This window comes from Corythoichthys intestinalis, chromosome 1 (genome assembly GCF_030265065.1).
Source record: "Corythoichthys intestinalis isolate RoL2023-P3 chromosome 1, ASM3026506v1, whole genome shotgun sequence".
Taxonomy (NCBI): domain Eukaryota; kingdom Metazoa; phylum Chordata; class Actinopteri; order Syngnathiformes; family Syngnathidae; genus Corythoichthys; species Corythoichthys intestinalis.
This window is the reverse complement of record NC_080395.1, coordinates 6,605,830-6,629,304: the sequence shown is the minus strand read 5'-3', so window position 1 is coordinate 6,629,304 and position 23,475 is coordinate 6,605,830. Positions and strand designations below refer to the sequence as shown.

Sequence of the window (23,475 nt, the reverse complement as noted above, 5' to 3'; positions counted from 1 at the left end):
AAAGTGAAAAAATATTCAGAAATGACTTAGTTATCACACTTCAAAGGAAAAGCCATTTTTTGGACAAAATCACAAGAATTTAGTCAAGATAAAATAACGCCCAAGGGTTAAACTGAAAGCAAAGGCACGAGTCGTTAGTTCCAAAGTTTGTCCACAGGTTGCTCCTTAGGTCAGTTAGCCTCCTGGTAGGTATGATGATGATCATGTGCATAAATATTCCAAACCTGGCAAAAAATGTGAAATGAGTAGAAATTCCTAATTATATTTCTTCTAAAAACGTACAAGCTGGCATTCCCCTGCACATGAAACTTACTCTTTTGGAAAAATATTGACAGCATTTTTTGTCTTTTTAGAGAGACCGGGTTTCTTAAGCAGTTTCACAACTTCCTATTTTCTTTAGAAGTGTGATTCACTTTACAGGCCCTTGCAATGCATTTTTTTGTTAGCAGTAAATTTTTTAAATAAAATACTTGGTTGGAACTTAAAAAGTATGCACACGAGTCATTGGACCAATTATCATACGACTCATGGACTGCCATTGACGGTACAAGACGTCCAATCCATTTTGACTGTGAAATAGAGATGGACGATACTATACTTTACGGAGACTCTATATCCATAGACTTCACTATTATTGGACGAGACATCTCCTACAGTCATTGCGCCACGGCTAGCCGTAGGGTGTCGGGTCAGGCAGAGCATTGTGGAAGCTTTCACTGCGATAAACTCAAACACTCTGCGTTCTAACGCTGGATTTAGGTGGAAACAGGACAAAAGTTTTATTGCATACAAGTAGGCAGGAGTGTCTCAAGCAAGGGCGTAGGTTTGCATACAGACGGTAGGGACATAACACTACCAACTTTTCAAGATGCTCAAATTGTCCCCACCAACCTTTAAGCAACCTGATATGCATTATATAATGAGTTCAGTTATACTTGACTCACCCCCAACACATATACAGTGGGGCAAATAAGCATTTAGTCAACCACCAATTGTGCAAGTTCTCCTACTTGAAAAGATTAGAGGCGTGTAATTGTCAACATGGGTAAACCTCAACCACGAGAGAAAGAATGTGGAAAAAAAAAAAAAAAAAAAAAAAAGAAAATCTCATTGTTTGATTTTTAAAGAATTTATTTCCAAATTAGAGTGGAAAATAAGTATTTGATCACCTACAAACAGTGTTGTTAATTTTACTTTAAAAAAGTAATTATTTACAGTTACAAATTATTTCTCCCAAAAAGTAATTGCGTTAGTAACTCAGTTACCTGAATGTAAGAGTAATTAGTTACTTGGCAAAGTAACTAGTGATAATTTTCTTTTTTTTTTTCTCTCAAAAAAAAAAAAAAAAAAGGTCATGCAATGTGAAGTTTAAAGGGTTTGGGGGACAATTGGCCCTAGCCCAAGGGTACACAAGGGTATTGCGATAACTAGATAGTAACCTTTGCTATGTGTGGAAGTCATTTAAAGTTGTGAATCAACCGTTAAAGTTGTTAAAATTGCTCCTGCTATTGCATTAGTTCCCTTCTGTCTACTTTAAACATGTGTAAGTTTTAAAACTGTTTCATCATTTAAAGATAGATTTAAGTTAAGATTTTGCCGATTTAGGAGCATTTTAGATTAAAAAAAAAAAAAAAAAAAAGTTACTTATGTTCGCTAGGAAGGATTTCTACATCAGTGCCTTCCTGAGAGCTCTACTGCTTTAAGATGGCAGCTGTTTACCAACGCATGTAGCCCTTAAAACATGTTGCCAATGCAGCTGTGTCTGTCTTTTGCATCTAGTTCTATAATATGATATCTACCGTGTCATGTGGCCGTAGTTTGTCGGCTATGGCTACAATCAGGTATTATTGGAGCCACCTAGCATCGTGGTTGCAACGGCGTCTTCCCCACTCCTGCTCTGCTTTCTCGTCTCCGTGAGTCCGTTTCTCTCAGACTTTCTTTTATCCAACCGACTTAGAAACGCATAGTAACGCACGCCTTTCCCGCCTCAGTGACGGTAACGGCGTTGCCAAGATGAGAAAAGTAATTAATTAGATTACTCATTACTGAAAAAAATAACGCCGTTAATAACGCCGTTATATTCTAACGCCGTTATTAACAACACTGCCTACAAACAAGCAAGATTTCTGGCTGTCAAAGAGGTCTAACTTCTAACGAGGTCTAACAAGGCTCCTCTCGTTACCTGTATTAATGGCACCTGTTTTAACTCATTATCTGAATAAAAGACACCTGTCTACAACCTCAATCAGTCACACTCCAAACTCCACTATGGCCAAGACCAAAGAGCTGTCCAAGGACACCAGAGACAAAACTGTAGAACTGCACCAGGCTGGGAAGACTGAATCTGCAATAGGTAAAACGCTTGGTCTAAAGAAATTAACTGTGGGAGCAATTATTAGAAAATGGAAGACTTACAAGACCACTGATAATCTCCCTCGATCTGGGCTCCATGCAAGATCTCACCCCGTGGCGTCAAATTATAACAAGAACGGTGAGCAAAAATCCCAGAACCACGCGGGGGGACTAAGTGAATGAACTACAGAGAGCTGGGACCACAGTAACAAAGGCTACTATCAGTAACACAATGCGCCGCTAGGGACTCAAATCCCGCACTGCCAGACGTGTCCCCGTGCTGAAGAAAGTATACGTCCAGGCCCGTCTGCGGTTCGCTAGAGAGCATTTGGTGATCCAGAAGAGGACTGGAAGAATGTGTTATGGTCAGATGAACCCAAAATAGAACATTTTGGTAGGAACACAGGGAGAGATTTTGAGTGAAAATCTCCTTCCATCAGCAAGGGCATTGAAGATGAGACGTGGCCGGGTCTTTTAGCATGACAATGATCCCAAACACACAGCCAGGGCAACAAAGGAGTGGCTTCGTAAGAAGCGTTTGAAGGTGCTGGAGTGGCCTAGCCAGTCTCCAGATCTCAACCCCATAGAAAATCTGTGGAGGGAGTCAAAAGTCCGTGTTGCCCAACGGCAGCCCCAAAACATCACTGTTCTAGAGGAGATCTGCATGGAGGAATGGGCCAAAATACCAGCAAGAGTGTGTGAAAAGCTTGTGAAGAGTTACAGAAAACATTTGGCCTCCGTTATAGCCAACAAAGGGTACATAACAAAGTATTGAGATGAACATTTGGTATTGACCAAATACTTCTTTTCCACTATGATTTGCAAATAAATTCTTTAAAAATCAAACAACGTGATTTTCTGTTTTTTTCCCCCCCACATTCTGTCTCTCATGGTTTGGGTTTACCCATGTTGACAATTACAACACAGATTTTTTATAGGGTTGAGATCTGGAGACTGGCTAGGCCACTGGCTGGGCCACTCCAGGATGTTGAAATGCTTCTAACGAAGCCAATCCTTTGTTGCCCTGGTTATGTGTTTGGGATCATTGTCATGCTGAAAGACCCAGCCACGTCTCATCTTCAATGGCCTTGCTAACGGAAGGGGATTTTCACTTAAAATCTCTTGATACATGGCTTCATTCATTCTTTCCTTTATACAGATCAGTTGTCCTGGTCCCTTTGCAGAAAAACAGCCCCAAAGCATGATGTTTCCACTCCCGTGCTTCACAGTGGGTATGGTGTTCTTCGGATGCAATTCAGTATTCTTTCTCCTCTAAACCACACGAAATCCTGTGTTTCTACCAAAAAATTCTATTTTGGTTTCATCTGACCATAACACATTCTCCCAGTCCTCTTCTGGATCATCCAAATGCTCTCTAGCGAACCACAAACGGGCCTGGAGGTGTACTTTCTTCAGCAGGGGGACACGTCTGGCAGTGCAGGATTTGAGTCCCTGGCGGCGCATTGTGTTACTGTGGTCCCAGCTCTCTGTAGGTCATTCACTAGGTCCCCCCATGTGGTTCTGGGATTTTTGCTCATCGTTCTTGTCATCATTTTGACGCCACGGGGTGAGATCTTGCATGGAGCCCCAGATCGAGGGAGATTATCAGTGGTCTTGTATGTCTTCCATTTTCTAATAATTGCTCCCACAGTTGATTTCTTTACACCAAGCGTTTTACCTATTGCAGATTCAGTCTTCCCAGCCTGTGCACATATGTCGGACGTCTAGCCGCCTAGAAGGAATTGCAAAAGAACGATAGTGTTCGCCTAGTGAGTGACAAACTACGTCATCACCCCGAGCGTCCAATGCGCACATAAAACATGGCGCCGCCGTAGGTCAAAACATGGATTAATATTATAGCTTTTTAGATCAATGGCAATATTTTATGTGTTTCTAATAACATATTTTACCCTCCATCCTCTCCCTCCTGTCCGTACAGCCACTATTATCGGACGCCTCTCCCAGGCATCTACAAGGAAGGATGGCTCTGGACAGCAAGCGGAGGGAACTGCTGTGGAATACGCTGAGGAATCTGGGGAAGAACGACTTTGAGTCCTTCAGGTTCCACACAGACCTGCCTGAAAGCATACGTGAAAACACCAGCCGGGAGTACATTGCTGATGAGCTGGTGAAGAAGCACGGTGAGAACACTCTGGAGGAGACCATCAAGATTCTGAAGACCATCGGCAACAACAATGTGGCTGAGCTGCTGCGCACTAACATGTTGAAACTACAAGGTTAGTCAACATATGTGGACGAAAGGAAGGGTACTTGAAAACTATGGAAGTCGGTCATGAGCCTAGTGATGGATTTTAATGTATGGAGGTTTCATAGTGTAGGTCGAGAAATCACGGAAGTATTAAGTATTCCTGAATGCATGTGTACTTTAAGGTGAGTGACATCACTGGTGACTTTTGAAGGCTCGGGAGATCAGGAAGTGTTCCTGCACTGAGTGATGTTCCCTCAAAAGCAGGGCTCCGAACCACGCCCCAAAACTGAAATCAGGCGACCAAAAACGAACGACCCACTTTACTGCTTCATTCAGGGCCTGATTCAGGAATTGGTTTGGCCCAGTGGGCGGTCCTTGAAAGACTGGCAGGTACCAGATTAGTTCAAAATGGATGAAATAGGGCATGCTTATCCTTAGATTGATTTGGATAGCATTCATAATGCCTTGGATGGCTTTCTTTTATTGCTCTGCGATGGAAACAACCAGGCAGAGATCTTTAAAAGGGTGCCGCCGAACTAGGCAACAAAGAATATGCCACACACCCGGTGGTGATTTTGGCTGCCCTTTTCATTTTTGTCTTGGGCCATATTCACCCCAGGAAAGGCCGTTTAATGGCCATTTTTTATGTCCTACGCAGCTTTTGGGGAGCCTACTCCAGTTCTAAATGCTTCATGTCGAGCTACAACAATTCAATTTTATTTGTTTAGCCCTATATCACAACAAGGTTGTCTCAAAGGGCTTTGCAGAGTCAATATGATACGCAATTAGAAACAATAGATGAATAAGATAAAGTGCATCCCCCATCCTTAGACCCTCCATGTCGGCAAGGAAAAACTCCCTTTGGCAAAAATGAGAAACCTTGGGGAGAACCACAGTCAGGAGAGATCCACTCCCAGGACGGACAGGCTATCGATGCACCAAGTCTGATGGTGGGAATTGGCAGCAGGAGGTCCAGTTTTTAGAGATGCAAAAAATGAAGAAACAAGAGGAGGTCCATCTAGCCAGATGAGACGGTTAGGGCAGCGAGGACGTCCATGCAGCCAGGGGTCAGGATAGTCCAGAGGCTGCGGCTGAAAAATAGCCCCTCCCTAGAAGGGTGGGGTGAAAGGGGACACCGGGTGACTAGTGATGAAGAGACTTGTCAACTAGATATTAGAATTAGAAAAGAGAAATGTAATAAAGACAAGTGGTAGGTAGAGTGAGAAAAAGGGAATAGGACTCAGTGGCTGTACTTCCCCCAGCTTTATAGCTTTGTTGAAATTCGCCCCCCCTGGCCAAGACGCACTCGGGAACTGCAACAGCCAAAACAAGTGCCTTTCGGCTGACGCTGCCCCCGCGCGCGCCAACCGGGAAGGCAGAACTTCCCGCGTTCTCTCTGATATTAACCCTTTGTACTGACTCCATGTTCCAAAAGTTTGAAAAAGACTCGGCGAAAGCAGGTTGACAATTTATTCGTCGACAATGGTAAAAAACAAGGCAAAAACAGACGACGGAGGGACAATTCTGGATCCAAAACAAGGCTACATGTTTCCGAGCAGCAAAAATCTGTGTTATCTCAGTGTCCAGTCTTTTTAAAGTCTTTGCTGAAGCGGGCCGGGTCAAAGGTGTGTCCGAAGGTGTGTCTGGGCGTTGCTTTTGGGTCTTCCCCTCTGTGGCTGGTTTTGGGCGGCTTAGGTTCGTGCGCGGATGGGACGCCCGCTATCAACTTTGTTGTCCGGGCTGGCTTGTACTTGTTTTAGGACAAAGCGCTTTGTCCTTGGAGTTTGCTGGGAGAGCTGATTGCAAGAGGTGGTGCGTCAATCTTGTTCGTGACGCACGCGTTGGGCTTCTGTGATAAGATGGCATTGTGTATCTCTTCTATTTCTTCTCATTAAACTATGGTGTGCTATTTATTTTATATCAGTAGTGCAGTCCTACCGTAAATATGAAAATGATACTATTTCCTGATTAATTATTTTACGTGTGTTAGAGTAATGCAAACAGTTAGACGGTGCCTACGAGAACCTGTACCATATGTATGTGTTAGACTATATATGTGTTAGACTAATGCAAACAATTATATGGTGTTTGCGATGACTATATCTTTTCCCCTTCAGCTTCTAGTGCAGCTTAGACTGAACTGTGAGTCTAGTCCGATTTCAACTAGCCTGACCATAAGCTTTATCAAATAGGAACATTTTTAGTCTAATCTTAAATGTACAGACTGTGTCGGCTTCTTTAATACTAGCTGGAAGCTGATTCCATAAGACAGGAGCTTGGTAGCTAAAGGCTCTAGCTCCAACTGTACATTTAGAGACCCTGGGAACAACTAGTAGACCTGCATTCTGAGAACGGAGTGTTCTGTTGGGGCGGTATGGGACCAGTGCATCGGTGAGATAAGATGGCTCCAAACCATTAATGGTCTTAAATGTAAGAAGGATGATTTTAAATTTAATTCTAAACTTGACTTGAAGCCAGTGAAGGGCCTGGAGCACAGGGGTGATGTGCTCTCTTCTATTAGATCCTGTTAAAAGTCTTGCTGCTGCGTTCTGGACTAGCTGAAGGCCTTTTAGAGAACTTTTAGGACAAACTGCAAGTAAGGAGTTACAGTAATCCAATCTAGATGTAACGAACGCGTGAATTAATTTTTCTGCATCGTTTTTAGATCAAATATTCCTAATTTTGGCTATGTTGTGCAGGTGAAAAAAAGCTGTTCTGCAGGTTTGTTTAATAGGAGCTTTAAATGATAAGTCTGGATCGTATAAAACTCCTAGGTTTTTAACTGTGGTGCTGGAGGCTACACTTACATTGTCATGAAACTTTACAAAAGAAAACTATTGCTTACGATGAGAGGGCAGGACATTTCCCTATTCATGTCTTTTGTTGATGTGTCCACTGGTTGTTGTTGTTTTGTCCATAACAGGTCACCTCTGCTTTCTTTCAGGTCCAGTCTTCTCCGACCATGATGACGATCAGATTGGCAGATTGAAGGGACACCTGCAGGACAACCTAAAGAGATTATACAGCTTTGCTCCCGAGTGCAACACTGAGCGCTGGGAGCAGCAGCCTCTGGCGGACGTCTACACCGATCTGGACGTCACCTACGGGGGTGACGTCAGCCCCGACGAGCGGCACGAGGTCCTTCAAATGGAGACGCGGGCCGCGGCGGCCAAGGATTCGATATTGCCGTGCGACATCTTCAAAAGCCGAGACGGGAAGTCGCGCCCGATACGCACACTGCTCACTGTCGGCTTCGCGGGAATCGGGAAAACCTTCCTGGTGCAAAAGTTTGTGTTGGACTGGGCCAGTGGAAATACCAACCTGGACGTGGACTTCATATTTCCCTTCACCTTCCGCGAGTTGAACATGGACAAAGAGGAAAGCTTTAATTTGGCCGAGCTTATCCGACGCTACGTCTACGAGAGTAGGGACATGAGCGAGGACACGCTGAACAATATATTTGCCAGCCTGCAGACGTCCGGGAAGCGGGACTATGAAAGCAGCAACATCAAGATCTTGTTTGTCCTAGACGGACTGGACGAGTGCAATTTCAAAATGAACTTGAAGAACAAGGCGAAAGTGGACCTCGACGTGACGAAGGCCTACCCACTGCCGGTGCTGCTGGCCTACCTCATCAAGAAAAACCTTCTCCCCTGCGCACGGCTTTGGATCACCACGCGGCCTGCGGCAGCACGCGATATCCCCTCCAACTTCATTGACAGCAAAACAGAGGTGAGAGGATTTAGCGATTCCCAGAGGCTGGAGTACTTCAGGAAAAGGTTCCCAAGTGAGGAGCGCATCACAAAGCACATCCAGAAATCCCGCACCATCTTCATCATGTGCCACATGCCCATCTTCTGTTGGCTCACCGCCACAGTTCTTCAGGATCATTTGAAAAAAGGGAAGGAGGGAGAGCTTCCCGCAACGCTTACCAACATGTACTCAGCGTTTGTGGCTCAGCACCTGGAAAATTCCAAGGAGAGACAGACAACAGAGCACATCGGTTACATGAAAGCGCTAGCAAAGCTGGCATTTCATCACACCATGAACAACTGTCAGATATTCTACGAGAAGGACATGGTGGACAGTAGCTTTGATTACAGCCAAGCCGCAAAACACTGTGGTTTATTCACAGAGGTGTTTAAGGAGGTCCATCCGCTGAAAAGTAACAAACAGAAGATGTTTCAATTCATTCATCTGACCATCCAGGAGTATCTGGCCGCAGTGTACGTGATGATGAGCCTGTTCCACGACAACAAGAATGTACTGGCTGGTTCAAAATGGTCACTGAAAGGTTTTTCAATGCCTTCTAAGCAGAGGATGATCATTCAGGTCCACAAGTCAGCTCTCCAGAAAGCTTCTGAGAGTGAAGGAAACCTGGACCTTTTCCTGCGCTTCCTCCTTGGCCTTTCTCTTCAGTGCAACCAGGAACTAGTGGGAGAACTCCTGACGGCTCCTCAGGACTGCGGGGAAAGCAAGTCAAAGACAGTCAAGTTGATCAAGAAAAGGATCAAACAAAACACCCCAGAGAAGAACATCAACTTGTTCTACTGCCTAAACGAGCTGAAGGACGATTCTTTACTGGAGCAAATCCAGCAGGAATTAGTTTCAAAAAAGCTGTCGTGGCAAAAGATGCCAAATGACATGTGGTCAGCCCTGGCCTTCTTCTTACTGACTTCCGATGAAGCCATGAATTGCTTTGAAATGCACAAATACTCCACATCGCCGTTGGGCCTCAAGAAGCTGCTGTCGGTGGTCAAGGCATCACAAAAATCAGTGTACGTGCTCTAAAGGAGTGTTTTTCAACAGGTGTGCTGCGGCAGACTGGTGTGCCGCGAGAAATTATCCAATATCACATTTATTTTTCTTTACGTCGTCGGGCGGAGTGGCAGTAGGAAGGAAAGAGTAGGTAGAAGGTTGCGGTGATGTGCAGATGAGCGAGGTATTTCTCGTGTTGCGTTCAAGAACTGCTCGGATCTCTAGCTTCAGCCACCTTGCTGTCCATGACAATGTGGAGTACAGCACATCTACTGTATATCATTTGATTAGACTCGTCAAGTGTCGATATACACGAAAGGTTCCTTTCCATTTTATCGATATGTAACGGGTACACGCAGGTCCGTTGTGGAGCGTGGAAATCTCCCTGCCGATTCTATCATGTAGGGACGCCGACGGCTGTGCCCTTGGCTCGGGCTTTATTGGCGCAGTGGTTAGCGTCCCTACCTGCTGAGTGGAAGCGTCCTGGCGCACAGGTTGGCATCCCAGCCTGGTGGGAGCGGAATGCGGGGCTGCGCCGACACACCGGTTACATTGGTGCCGTGACCCGGATTAGCAGCGAAGGTTTTGGGGGGTGAGTGTAACGGGTACAAGCAGGTCTGTTGTGGAGCGTGGAAACCTCCCTGCCGATTCCTTCATGTAGGGACGCCGACAGCTGTGCTGTTGGCTTGAGCTTTATTGGCGCAGTGGTTAGCATCCCTACCTGCCGAGTGCAAGCGGGAAGTGCCGTGGCACGCGGGTTCGCATCCCAGCCTGGTCAGGTGGGAGTGGAATGCAGAGCGATGCCGATACAGCGGTTACACATATGTGACGAACGCCAATCCTCCTGCTGTGTTTTATTCCAACACCTTGTCGACTACAGCAAGGTGGCTAACTGGAAATCTGAGCAGTTCTTGAACATGACACGAGCAGTTACCGTCACATCAAAACAAGTCGTTGGACTATTTTGTTCGCCTTTCTGAAAAAATATAGAAACAGGCAACTTTTTGGGGGATAACTACAAACGTAGATGAGAAAGCCCTCAAAGCCAGTTACCCTGTTGCTGAACTTGTTGCCAACAAGTCCTACACTGTGGCAGAGACAATACTACCTGCCCGCAAAGCCATTGTCAGTGAAATGCATGGCCCTGATAAGGTTAAAGAAATTGCTAAAATTTTCAATCCTATCTGCTACAAAAAAAATTGTACAAAATTGATCTTGTACAAATTATGCCGAAACCGTACAATTTGACAGGTGTGGATTTTTATAGAGGCTGGCAGGCACCGAACACAGACAGGAAGTGGAGGAATGGCGTGATCGGGTCGAGCAGGCAGAGCAGTGTGGTCAAGATGGAGAACTGGCGTCGTCAGGACAGGCAGAAGAGCTTGGTTTAGTCAAATCAAGCAGAAAAACACTGAGCAAGTCAAGGCAGTTGACAAGCGGGAGTCTCATCTACGTCGTGCTTAATCCGTTTTTAGAGATTTCTCTGGTTTGATTTAGCAATTTTAACTTTTTCAACAACCCGATTACTTCAACCGCAATTCATCTTGTTTTTTCTAAACTGGAAGATCGGAGCAGACATTTTCCAAGACGGCGCCGCCCATTTTTCGCTCAGGAAACCTGTTGATAAAAACTTAAAATATAATACTGATAATATAAGACTGACCGAGGATTATTTGTGTCCTCTTTTTGGAAATCAAAACATGATCACGCTAGAACAGGGGTGGTTAAACTAATTCACTTTAAACTAATTCGGTTTGCTCACCCCTGCCATAGAAGGACGTAGAGCCACCATTTGTAGTCATTTGTTTTGATTTGTCATTGTATTTTGCACCTTGAAATAAAATGTATAATTATTATTCAAGGCATCGTACTAAAGCGAGTTTGGCCCGCTCTCACAACATCTTCCTGCTTGTGTGCTGCAGGCTAAATAGCTGTGGACTGGACAAACACAGCTGTCGCTTGCTGGCTTCCGTTCTCAGTTCCCCATCCAACCTGAGTTATCTGGACCTGGGTAAGAACAATCTGAGGGACGAGGGGGTTGAGATCCTCTCGAAAGGACTTGCAAGCCCACACTGCATCTTAAAAGTCCTCAGGTAAGAAGCTACTCCAGTTACAAATCTTTTCGGTCAAATAATCAAAAGAACCGCTGCTATAATTAGCCAAACAAAAGGCAGGTAAAGTGTTATTTTCAGTAGAACCTTAATAACTATAACCAGGTTTCATTCCTAACTTTAGGGAATTATTCCATTTGTTGCAGCCTCTCAAATTGCGGGATGACCACGCAAGGATGCTTTCCATTGGCTGAGGCTCTCGAGTTAAACCACTCCAATCTTCAAGAGCTGGACCTGAGCTACAACGATCTGTCAGACGAGGGGATGGATATCCTCTTCGTAGGACTGGTCAGCCAACACTGCATCTTAGAATCGCTCAAGTAAGGAGCTGCTACCGTTCATAATCTTCTGTGGTTCCGGTCGACCAATAAATAGAATCACTGCTATAATTAGCAAAAGTGTTATTTTCAATAGGACATTCATAACCATAACCAGGTTTCCTTTCTGACTTTAGGCAATTATCTCATTTGTTACAGGCTGCTCGTGTGCAACATCACGGAGGGTGGATGCATTTCATTGGCCAAGGCTCTCAAGTTAAACCACTCCCATCTTCAAGAGCTTGACCTGAGCTCCAACAGTCTGTCAGATAAGGGGGTTGCGATCCTCTCGAAAGGACTGGCCAGCCCACACTGCATCTTAAAAATCCTCAGGTAAGAAGCTACTCCAGTTACAAATCGTCTGGTGGTTTCGGTCAACTAATCAAAGAATCGCCAAAGAAAAGGCAGACAAAATGTTACTTTCAGTACTTCTTTAACTATAACCATGTTTCCTTTCTGACTTCAGGCAATTATCTCATTTGTTGCAGGCTGTTCGCGTGCAACATCACGAAGCAAGGATGCATTTCATTGGTTGATGCTCTCAAGTTAAACCCCTCCCATCTTCAGCAGCTGGAACTGAGCCGGAACAACCTGTTAGACGATGGGGTCAAGATCCTCTTGGAAGGATTGGCCAGCGCACACTGCATCTTACAAGTCCTCAAGTAAGAAGCTACTCCAATTACAAATCTGTGGTTCTGGCCAACTAATCAAAAGAATCACTGCTATAATAAGCCAAAGAAAAGGCAAATAAAGTGTTATTTTCAGTAGAACTTTAATAACTATTGTCAAAGATAAACTGATTGGTGCATGAAGGAGAAGTCCGAAAATTTTATTTGAGAGCATGATTTTATAGAGCTTGGCTCCCGAGCATTGCCTATTAACAAAAGCAGGAAACATCCGAGTTACCTCCCAAGTCTTGTCGACTTTTGGCAAAAACAAGTAGTCTACTTGAGGTCTTTTGGGCAGAGACTTTGGGTCATTCACCCATTAGATCAGGGATGACAAACCAATTCCACAAAGGGCCAAGAGGGTCCTGGATTTCATTTCAACCAAGACTGCGCAAAGGAGGGAGCCAACACAAAACCTAACAATTACACTTGTAGGAAATCATATGGTGAAAAGATGACCTCTTCATTGGTTGGAACGAAATCTGAGACCCACTTAGCCCTTTATGGAATTAGATTGACACCAGTGCATTAGATACACCAAACAGGTTGTTCCGAGACAGCATACGTGACTGAGTTCACATCCATGCATTCTAAAGGCCGAGTTATGCTTCAGCGTCAGACCTGCACCGTCAAGAAAGACCCGAATTACGACCCTGCGCCATAGCCTAACGTGTTCCTTTTGAATTTTCAACCTAGCGGCAGGTCGACGCATATGACGTGGTGGAAATGGATTGTGATTGTTCCGCTCAGACTGTTGTTTCTGGTTCAGCGCAAAATCACAGCCATTTGTCAAACATGATTTTTCTGCACGCAAAAATGGACCAAGCCGACGAGAGTATTAACGAGGAGCAAGTACGACAACTTCTACAATGTGTCGTCAAGACATGAGAATTGCCAAATGACAAGCAATTCGTGGGAGGAGAAAATACGGGGCTGGAGGTCAGCCAGCGATTAAATAAAGATATGGAAGGACCACCTGTCAGGGAAACGCGGGAAGCAGGTGGTGTGGACCCAATTGCAGGGAAACAAAACCAGCAAAGCAGGTGGTGGTGAACTCAAAAAACGTTTTAACAACTAACCAAAAGGACAAAGTACAACCAAAAGGACTGAGGATAAAAAAAGGCAATGTTCAAACCAAAACTTACTTAAACAGAGGGACTGGTACACGAGGGCGTGGACAGGACTTGAAATTGACGCTGGCATAGACATAGACATTGACGATGACGCAACAGGGACTGAAAAGAAACTGGGAACTTATATATACACACACAGACAAAGGGTAACGAGACAATGAGGAACAGATGGGTGACACAGGTGGACGGAGATTGGAGGATACACAAGGAGCGGTACACCAGGTGAAATCAATGGCAATTACAAGGACACACTAGGAGGGAATCAACACAAAACCGAACAGTACCCCCACCCCTCAAGGGATGGATCCCAGACGTCCCGAAGAAACAAAAAGTCCCAAACACTTTGAAAGCAGAAGGTTGCTCGGAGGAGGGAGGAACACCAGCCCGTCAGGGCCAGTCAGGCGGGCGTCCAGGACGCCAGACATGGGCTGACTGCAAGGGTCGATCTGGAGGGCGTCCAGGGCGCCAGACGTTGGGCGACCGCACGGGCCGATCAGGCGGGCCTCCCAGACGAGGCAGTGCTTGGTCGTTCATGCCGCCAAGCCGCGGCAAGAAGCAGGGAGCAGCATCGTCGGGGCGAGGGCTAGGAACTTCGGAGTCTGCTGGCGGGACAGCAGCGGTGTCGTCGGAGTCGGCGTCTGCAAGCGGGACAGCAGCGGTGTCGTCGGCGTCTGCCGGCGGGACAGCAGCAGTGTCGTCGGCGCCTGCCTGCGGGACAGCAGCGGAGTCGCAGGAGTCTGCCGGTGGGACAGCAGCGGAGTCGTCGTCGTCTGCCGGCGGGACAGCAGCGGTGTCGCAGGCGTCTTCCGGCGGGACAGCAGCGGTGTCGCAGGCGTCTGCCGGCAGGACAGCAGCGGGGTCGTCGTCGTCTGCCGGCGGAACAGCAGCGGAGTCGTCGTCGTCGTCTGCCGGCGGGACAGCAGCGGAGTCGCAGGAGTCTGCCGGCGGGACAGCAGCGGAATCGCAGGAGTCTGCCGGCGGGACAGCAGCGGAATCGCAGGAGTCTGCCGGCGGGACAGCAGCGGAATCGCAGGAGTCTGCTGGCGGGACAGCAGCGGAGTCGCAGGCACAAGACTGCGGGAGTCGGCGCGGGCACTTGACTGCGGGGAGTCGACGCTGGCACGGGACTGCTTGGAGTCGACGCTGGCACGGTACTGCTTGGAGTTGGCGCTGGGATGGGACTGCTTGGAGTCGGCTCAGGCACCGGAACGGAGGCCAGACGGCGAGGCGCCAGAATGGGGACTTGGTGACTAGGCGCCGGGACGGGCACCTCGGGCATCTTAGACATCGGCGCAGGAGACCGGGACGTCGGCGCGGGAGGCCGGGACGTCGGCACCGCAACATGCCGTTGGCGTTGACGACCACGCCGAGGCTTCTGGCGAGTGCCTTCAGGTGGCAGAACAGCCTCATTAGGCCGCAAGGACCCTGGGCGACCCCGCAGACCACCCCGGGGGGGTCCCCGATAGATGGCCCAACGTGACCTCAGGTAGGAGTCTCTGGCCAGGAGCTCCGAACGGGACACAGAGGTAGGGGGGTAGAAAGAAAAACGATCAGAGGAAACAGAGGCTGTGAAATCAAAATCAGGGCCTGAATCAGAATCTGAGAATAGGAGATCATATAAATTATGATCCTCCTCAAAGTCCGAAAAATCAGAATCCAAAAAAACGTGGCGAGGCAGAATATAATCAGGGGAACGGGCGGATGGTCGTCGGCGCGCACGCCGGTGCCGGCTTTTTCCCGCTGGGTCCACAATTGGTTGCGTCATTCTGCCAGGGAAACGCAGGAAGCAGGTGGTGTGGACCCAATTGCAGGGAAACAAAAGCAGCAAAGCAGGTGGTGGTGAACTCAAAAAACGTTTTAATAACAACTAACCAAAAGCACAAAGTACAACCAAAAGGACTGGGGATCAAAAAGGCAATGTTCAAACCAAAACTTAGTTAAACAGAGGGACTGGTACACGAGGGCGTGGACAGGACTTGAAATTGACGCTGGCATAGACATAGACATTGACGATGACGCAACAAGGACTGAAAAGAAACTGGGAGCTTATATACACACACAGACAAAGGGTAACGAGACAATGAGGAACAGATGGGTGACACAGGTGGACGCAGATTGGAGGATACACAAGGAGCGGTACACCAGGTGAAATCAATGGCAATTACAAGGACACACTAGGAGGGAATCAAGACAAAACCTAACACCACCAAGTCAAGTATTTGTGTGTTCGAAATCGAATGGCCACACGAAGCGGTGACCCAGTCGGCCAAAAACTGCCAGCTTTTTAATCACTTTATGTTGTATTTTTGGTTGGTGCACTTCATCATTTATTGTGTACACATGTTTGCTGTGAGTCTGTGACTTATTTACAGGTCACACCTCAAGTAAATGAAGAATAAAGCACAGGTTAGGTGTCAAAAGAGTTGCTTTGTTTAATTTTCTACAACAGACAGTTCACACACGATACATAACCACTGATTGAGAGTGCCTCAGTGTTTTTACGATAACGTTAACATCAAGGCTTCCAACGCCGTTTAGGAAGTTCCATAGCCGCCAGAAATCCGCTATGGCTTTCCATTGGCTGGCTGTAGGACACGGCAAACAAATCGGGCTGGAGGGCTTTGCAGACCTCGGACAAAACGCTGGACGCAGTGCTCAACACCAGTTTGAAGGTAGCCACCACAGCTTGCTGGTTTCTACCCGAGGCTTGAGCTCTCTGTGCAGCATCAAAAGTCGGACAGACCGCCTCGAAATAGTCTTCTGCGTCGCCTGCGCCTCAACATTTGTATGATCAACATTCAATGTTGATGAGCTGAAAATCCACATTCAAGCGTTCCATCTTGCATTGTTTATTTTTTTTTCTCCGTTAAATTAGACTAGAGGAAGTCAACAAGCATGCCCCAAAACAGTACAAACACAAAACACCCCTCTAGTGGCTTGGCGGTGAATTACAGAGCAACGCGTTCCCTTACCGCAGAACTATCGAATGCTCATTGAGGCCGTAGTCACTTCGCCGTCACCGCAACACAGGAGCATAACTCAAGCTTAAGGCCTTTTATGGAAACAGACACGAATCCACAATATTCCCTTGCTTTTGTAGTTTTAACTACAAACATAATGGCAAAATTGCAACATTCAACAATCCCACACAACATGAGTCATTCCATTTTTCCCAACAATTGACGCAACAGTTTACCTTTATCTTTTAACATTTATCCGTCATACAGTGTCCCAACCGTTCTTTCGACATGTCCTGATATCGTACAGTCCACACAGTTCAGTTCTTTGGACTCCTGATGTACGTCGGTCCTGGCGAATTGGCGTAGATCAAGTTCATGGGGCTTGAGTCTTGATTGTCGTTGACGGGGGCAAGAAAAGTGATCCGGGCTAAGGTCCGTCGTCCCCGTTCAAAAAAAATCCTGCCCACAACGCCATTATGTAGAAGATAAACATTGAAAAACAGACGCTTTGCTTTTAGGTGCATGAAGGAGAAGTCCAAAGATTTTATTTGAGAGCAAGATTTTATAGAGCTTGGCTCCCGAGCATTGCGTAATGACAAAAGCAGGAAACATCTATACTACTTAGGGGTATGACAAAATATCGAAATGGTGATATATAGTGATACTTTGTATCCCTAAAGGTTATCCATATGCTTCTGCCGAGAATCGAGATATCGTTTTAAAAAGGTGTCAATGTAAAAAAAAAAAAAGTAAAAAAAGTGAAGGAATTCGGCCCCCCGGCCAAGCCGCGGAAACAGCAACAGCCGAACAAATTGGTGTTCCGCTGGCACCGCCCAAGCAAGTCGGCCAGGAGAGGCCAATCCCACGCGTTCACTCCAGTGTTAACCCTTTGTACCGACTCCATTTTGAACGGTTCAAAGAAGGCTCTCCGAAAACAGACTGACAATGTATTCATCAACAATGGTCAAAAACAAGGCAAAACAGATGACGGAGAGACAATCCAGGGTCGGCAAAACAACGGCTATATAGAAATGTCCTCGAGAAGCGACCCTTGTTATCTAAATGTTCAGTCTTTTGAAAGCTGCGTTGGAGTGGGACGGGCGGAGGGCGTGCCTGGGTGTTGTCTTGGAATTCTCCCTTTGTGGCAGGTTTGGGCGGTCAAGTTCGTGCGTCATCCTTCGTGGCTGGGACATGGTTGCCACGGCTACCGACGCATTTCTTGACGTTCAAGGTGCCGCGCTATCAACATGTTGTCCCAGCACAGCGAGAGCGTTCTTATCCCATCGAAGAGTTGTTGACGTCTTCTCCTTACCTTATCAGGCGAGGTCTGATAAGTTGGTCCCCTTTACTGTGTCAAATGGCATGGAGTGAAGTCCGCCTAAACTATGGTTAATTGCTTTACCATAATGAATGTGTTAGATTAATGCAAACAATCATATGGTGTGTGCGAGAAAGGTAACTATTCCCTTCAAAAGTAACCAACAAGTTGCTACCAAAATCTTCCACCATAGTGTCTGTTAATTCTAAGGCGCCATTGATGGTGCTCGATGCCGAATGCATTTAGACTAGAAACGTTCGTTCAATCGAAACCAGAGCATTCACAGTCATTCTGTCCGATTTTCAGGGCATTTACAGGTCACTTGCTGTTCATTTTAGGGCATTTACAGGACATTTTCTGTTGAGTTTGAGTCACTGCCTATTTATTTGTTGGAGATTCCCAGGTTATGTAATTCAAAATAAACAGGAAGTGACCCATAAAATACACAAAATTCAACAGGAAGTAACAGACAATCAACAGGTAAACTACCTTAAATGGCCCAAAATTACCTCATTGCCTGGCATTGGCTGCAATTTACGGCCATAGATGTTCAGCAATTTACGGCCATAGATGTTCAATCTGTTTGAAGTGGGAGCGATGGCAGTGATTCGCTGCCACCCTCCCAGTTCAAATGGATTGGGCATCTACTAGTGATAAACTTATTCCAATTCACAGCAGAAGCTTGTTTTTGGGTCTATCAGTCGTTTGTGGAATATCTTAGAATGATTTCCTGACCAATGTATCGATAATCGTTGTATCGGCACATCATCAGATCATCGTTATCGTGAGCTTTGTATCGTATCGTGAGGTAACAAGAGGTTCCCACTCCTATTATTACTACTATAACCCGGTTTCATCTCTGACTTCAGGCAATTATCTAATTTATTGCAGGCTGGAACGCTGCGGAATAACAGAGCAAGGATGCGTGTCATTGGCTGAAGCTCTCGAGTTAAACCACTCCCATCTTCAGCAGCTGGACCTGAGCCAGAACAAATTTTCAGATGAGGGGGTTGAGAGCCTCTCGGACGGTCTGGCCAGCCCACACTGCATCTTAAAAGTCCTCAGGTAAGTATCTACCCCAGTTACAAGTCTTATGTGGTTTCGGCCAACTAATCAAAAGAATCGCTGCTATAATTAGCCAAATAAAAGGAAGACAAAGTGTTATTTTCAGTAGAACCTTCATAACTATAACTAGGTTTCCTTTCTGACTTCTGGCAATCATCTCATTTTGTTGCAGGCTGTCATGCTGTGGGATAACAAAGAAAGGATGTTTATCATTGGCTGATGCTCTCGAGTTAAACCCCTCCCATCTTCAGCAGCTGGACCTGTCTCAGAACGAATTGTCAGATGAGGGGGTCAAGATCCTATCGAAAGGACTGGCCAGCCCACACTCCATCTTAAAAGTCCTCAGGTAAGAAGCACAAATCTTCTATGGTTTCAGTCAACTGATCAAAAAAATCGCTGCAGTATTTAGCCAAAGAAAAGGCAAACAAAATGTTACTTTCAGTAGTTCTTTGACTATAACCAGGTTTCCTTTCTGACTTCAGGCAAATATCTCATTTGTTGCAGGCTGGAAAATTGCTTGATCACCAAGATAGGATGCTTTTCAGTGGCCAAGTTAAACCCTCAACGGCTTGACCTGAGCTGGAACAACCTGTTAGACGATGGGGTCAAGATCCTCTTGGAAGGACTGGCCAGCCCACGTTGCAACTTACAAGTCCTCGAGTAAGGACCACCTCTAGGTCTTAATCTTCCGTTGATCAGGTCGACAAAACAAAATAATCACTGCTGCTATTAGCCAAGGATAAGGCAGACAAACCAGGTTCCCTTCCTGACATAAGGCAATTTTCTCGTTTGTTTTTAGGCTGCGGAACTGCAAGATCACAAAGCAAGGATGCATTTCATTGGCTAAGGTGCTCAAGTTAAATTCTTTTCATCTTCAAGAGCTGAAGCTAGGGGGCAATCAAATTGGTCAAGAAGGAGAGAGGGTCTTATTGGACCTCCAAAAGGATACCAGCTTCTGCCTGAAGTCCGTCAGGTAGGATTCAAACAATGTTGCTTGTCAAGAGTGTTTATTCACGTTCAATTCTTTGTGTGTTTCTTCAGCTTTGAATGGTAAAGTTACAAACAACGCTGGTTCCCTGGCTCAAGATGATTAAAAGACAGTCCAAAAGGATTGGCCATTGAGCACTGTTAAGAGCAGCCGATGAGCCTTCTGTGGTGTTTGAAAACCCAAGAATAGGTGATGCTTAAAAAAGGGTGTCATACTGTCTCATCTCCTGTAGAATGATTGTTTTGTACCCGACTGTAAAGCAGAGTGGCTGCAATAAAGAAGACGCTGATCTTCACCGCACATATTTTCTTGTCATTCTTCACCTGAGGAAACTTATATGAACTTTAAATCTGTACACAACACCTTCGACGGGGGCGGACGTGTTTCCTCCCCGCTCCTGCTTGCTGCTATCTTCGTCAGTCTAGTCTGTCTGCTTTTTTGTATTTCCTCTGTGGATCAACTGTGCTGGTCTCTCATACACAAATGGATCTGATGAGTTGGTCTCTCAGCGCAATTGACAAAAATTATTTCAACAAGACAGGGTGCACCAGGAGAGCCGTCTTGCCCAGATGGGACTTTCGCCGCTGGATATGTGGGAGATTCACAAGTGACTTTTTTTTAATTGTATGTAGCACTTTTGGCATTTTCTATCATGTCTGTTGATGGCTGCACTTCAGCTCACAATTCAGTTTGACTTGAAGGTAGTCCGTTAGTGGCTTCAATTATAAATTAAAAAGGTCAGTTGCTAAAATTAACTTACCGATGCAATATTTGAGTCAGGGAACATTTTTTTTCTTATTCTAAGAAGTGATCAGCTATAGTTGCAGGCAAATTGTGTTCGGCAACAAATTGGCAAAATAAAATCTCCACTTTCGTCACTTTTAATTCTGCAGACTTCATCTTTATGACTAGTGTTGTTAATCTTACTTTAAAAAGTAATTAATTACAGTTACAAATTACTTCTCCAAAATGTAATTGCGGTAGTAACTGTTACCTGAAGGTAAGAGTAATTAGTTACCTGGCAAAGTAACTGGTGTTACCGTTCATGTTTTTTTTCTTCCATTCAAAAAAAAAACACACACACACAAAAAAACAGTAACCTTTGCTATGTCTGGAAGTCATTTAATGTGAATCAACTGCTTAAGTTATCAAAATTGCTCCCGATTTTGCATTAGTTCCCTTCTGTCTATTTTCGACATGTGAAAGTGTCAAGTCCAAAATATAATCCTTAGGGAGACATTTATAAAATTACCCAAAAAAAGGAGAGAAGGCACTCAGTTTCTGTTTTCTTGGCCAAGGAGAGCAAAGATAGAGAGACATATAGTGAAATTTTAGATTACACCATCTGTCCACCAAAACTGATCTAAAGAAAAACCCTCCTTGGTATTTTTATTTAGGGGTTTGTCCTAACACAAAATGGGTGCCGCCCTGAGGGAGGGGGAAGCAAGCTGGAGACACCCATGTGATTTTTATTGGATATATGTGAGCATGTAGGTGGAACTAAGTAAGTACACGTATGTAAGCAAAGGCTCATGTAAACAATGGTCAAAATGACCCAGACACTTCAGTAATGCAACGCTGCGGCCATGGAAGATGTCCTCGGATGGAAAATTGTCCTCTAGGTCTAGACGTAAGACGCTGAAGATGTCCTAGAAGGTCTAGTTACGCAATGTTGCGGCCATGAAGCAAGGCAGTTGTCATCCCAACCCTCTTTACTCTTTGTAACACTTAAACATTATACTACACCCTTGTATAGCAAGAAATAATCATTTACTGGTTATATTAATCATTTACTAGTTATATCAATAAGAAAAATATTATTATGCAATAGTATTATGCATGTATTAGGTATGTATGAGGACAAGCAGATATTCAATCAATCAAGCAAATATTCAATCAACCCTCGATAATTAACTCAACAGAAAGTTTTAAAACTGTTTCATCATTTAAAGATAGATTCAAGTCAAGATTTTGCCGATTTAGGACTATTTTAGATCAAGTTACTTAGGTTTGCTAGGAAGGTTCACTAGCTCAGAGCCTTTCTGAAAAGCCTACTGCTTTAAAATGGCGGCTGCTTACTCACGCCGCCGAGTCCGTCATTTCGCATCTAGTCCTATTTGCATATGATGTCTAGTGTAGCATCAAGTGTGCGTAGATTGTAGGCTGTCGACTACAGTCAGGAAATGTTGGAGCAGCCTAGCCTAGCAACGCGTTTGCTACAGTGTCACAACACTACCCTCCTTCCAGAGGCATAGCAAGGGGCCCCAGGCAACGAGCAACATGGGGCCCTTCGAGCGAGTGCAAATAAGGGGGACAGTTGGACTTGGAGCAATAGCATTTTTAATAAAAGTCTAATAACGCCTCGCTCTCATAGAGCGCTTTTTGGGACACTCAAAGTGCCCCCCCCCCCCCCCCCAATTGCATTATTCATAAAAGTGGCGAAAACTAAGCACTTTACACTGACTCATATGGATGTACTTACATTCGTTCATGGACGCACACATTTTAACAGGTGGCCATCCTCTGCTCGAAATGCCTATTCTCGCTCCCAGAATACGCAGCCCTTGTGACGTACGACAATAACAGGACTGGTTGCTATGGGAACGTACTCATACCCAAGGAACCTTGCTAAAAGGAGAATTAAAATTGCTAATTAAATTGTTTAAGATTATTTTAGATGCATATATGTTATATTTTTCTTATAGAGTATTCGACGAGGAATACGGTAGATCCATTAATAGACTTTTTTTTTTTTTTGAAAAATCACAATTTCTTTAAATAGTCACATGAAAAATGAGATGGCCTCTGAAAATCAACGTAAAACAACTCGGCAAAGGACTTTCCAGAGAGTACTTGGTGAGTCACTCTTTCAACAATCATGTGGTATTAATAGCTGATTGGACTTTCTTAAACATGTATAATCTATGTGACATGGTTAGTGCTGATAGGAATTGATAAGAGAATCATTAGATAATCTGCCAAATGATTCCATGGTACTGAAACACTCCCTACACTTGTCGCTGCGACAGTGCAGTAAAGCTGCGTGTGCTAAATCTGTTGGCCCTCGGGGGGCCCCTGCTGGCTGGGGGCCCTAGGCAATTGCCTGGTTTGCCTAATGGGACGTGGCGCCTCTGCCTCCTTCCCACTCCCACTTTTCTCTCGTCATTCAACCTACACAGTAACACACATTGTCTCTTGCAGAAACGGTGACAAAATCCGTACGGAGAAAAAAAACGTAATGCACGAAAAACGTACACATTTTGAACGTACTGCGTACACATTTAAAATTGGTGCGCATTTGTACAAATTACACCGAAACCGTACAACTTGACAGGTATGAATTTGGCACCAGGGACATCATTTTCAGACAGAATTGGAAGGTTTACCTAAGTAGACATCTCGTTCGTACACTATTTACTAGTGTTGCACCGATACCATTTTTTGGCCCCGATACCGATACCTGGCTGTGCAGTATCGGCCGATACCGATACCATACCGATACCACCCCGTTTATATATATATATATATATATATTTTTTTTTTTTTTCCCCAAAGAACTACATAATTGGATGGGAAATCATTGCTATCAAGGCTTT

The 23,475-nt window shown here is 45.2% G+C and overlaps 1 protein-coding gene across 1 annotated transcript in view; it reads left to right on the top strand.

Annotated features, from left to right (window-relative positions):
• The window catches only part of LOC130919267 (uncharacterized), a 64,180-nt gene extending 44,086 nt beyond the window's left edge, over positions 1-20,094 (top strand). Inside the window, exons 15-25 of the mRNA XM_057842239.1 lie at positions 4,292-4,589; positions 7,506-9,339; positions 11,242-11,412; positions 11,577-11,750; positions 11,907-12,080; positions 12,236-12,409; positions 18,718-18,891; positions 19,064-19,237; positions 19,396-19,551; positions 19,691-19,864; positions 19,933-20,094. Coding sequence (XP_057698222.1) covers positions 4,292-4,589; positions 7,506-9,339; positions 11,242-11,412; positions 11,577-11,750; positions 11,907-12,080; positions 12,236-12,409; positions 18,718-18,891; positions 19,064-19,237; positions 19,396-19,551; positions 19,691-19,864; positions 19,933-19,945 — 3,516 coding nt within the window. The 3' untranslated portion in view covers positions 19,946-20,094. The remainder of the gene's footprint in view (positions 1-4,291; positions 4,590-7,505; positions 9,340-11,241; positions 11,413-11,576; positions 11,751-11,906; positions 12,081-12,235; positions 12,410-18,717; positions 18,892-19,063; positions 19,238-19,395; positions 19,552-19,690; positions 19,865-19,932) is intronic.
• The last annotated feature ends 3,381 nt before the right edge of the window (positions 20,095-23,475 follow it).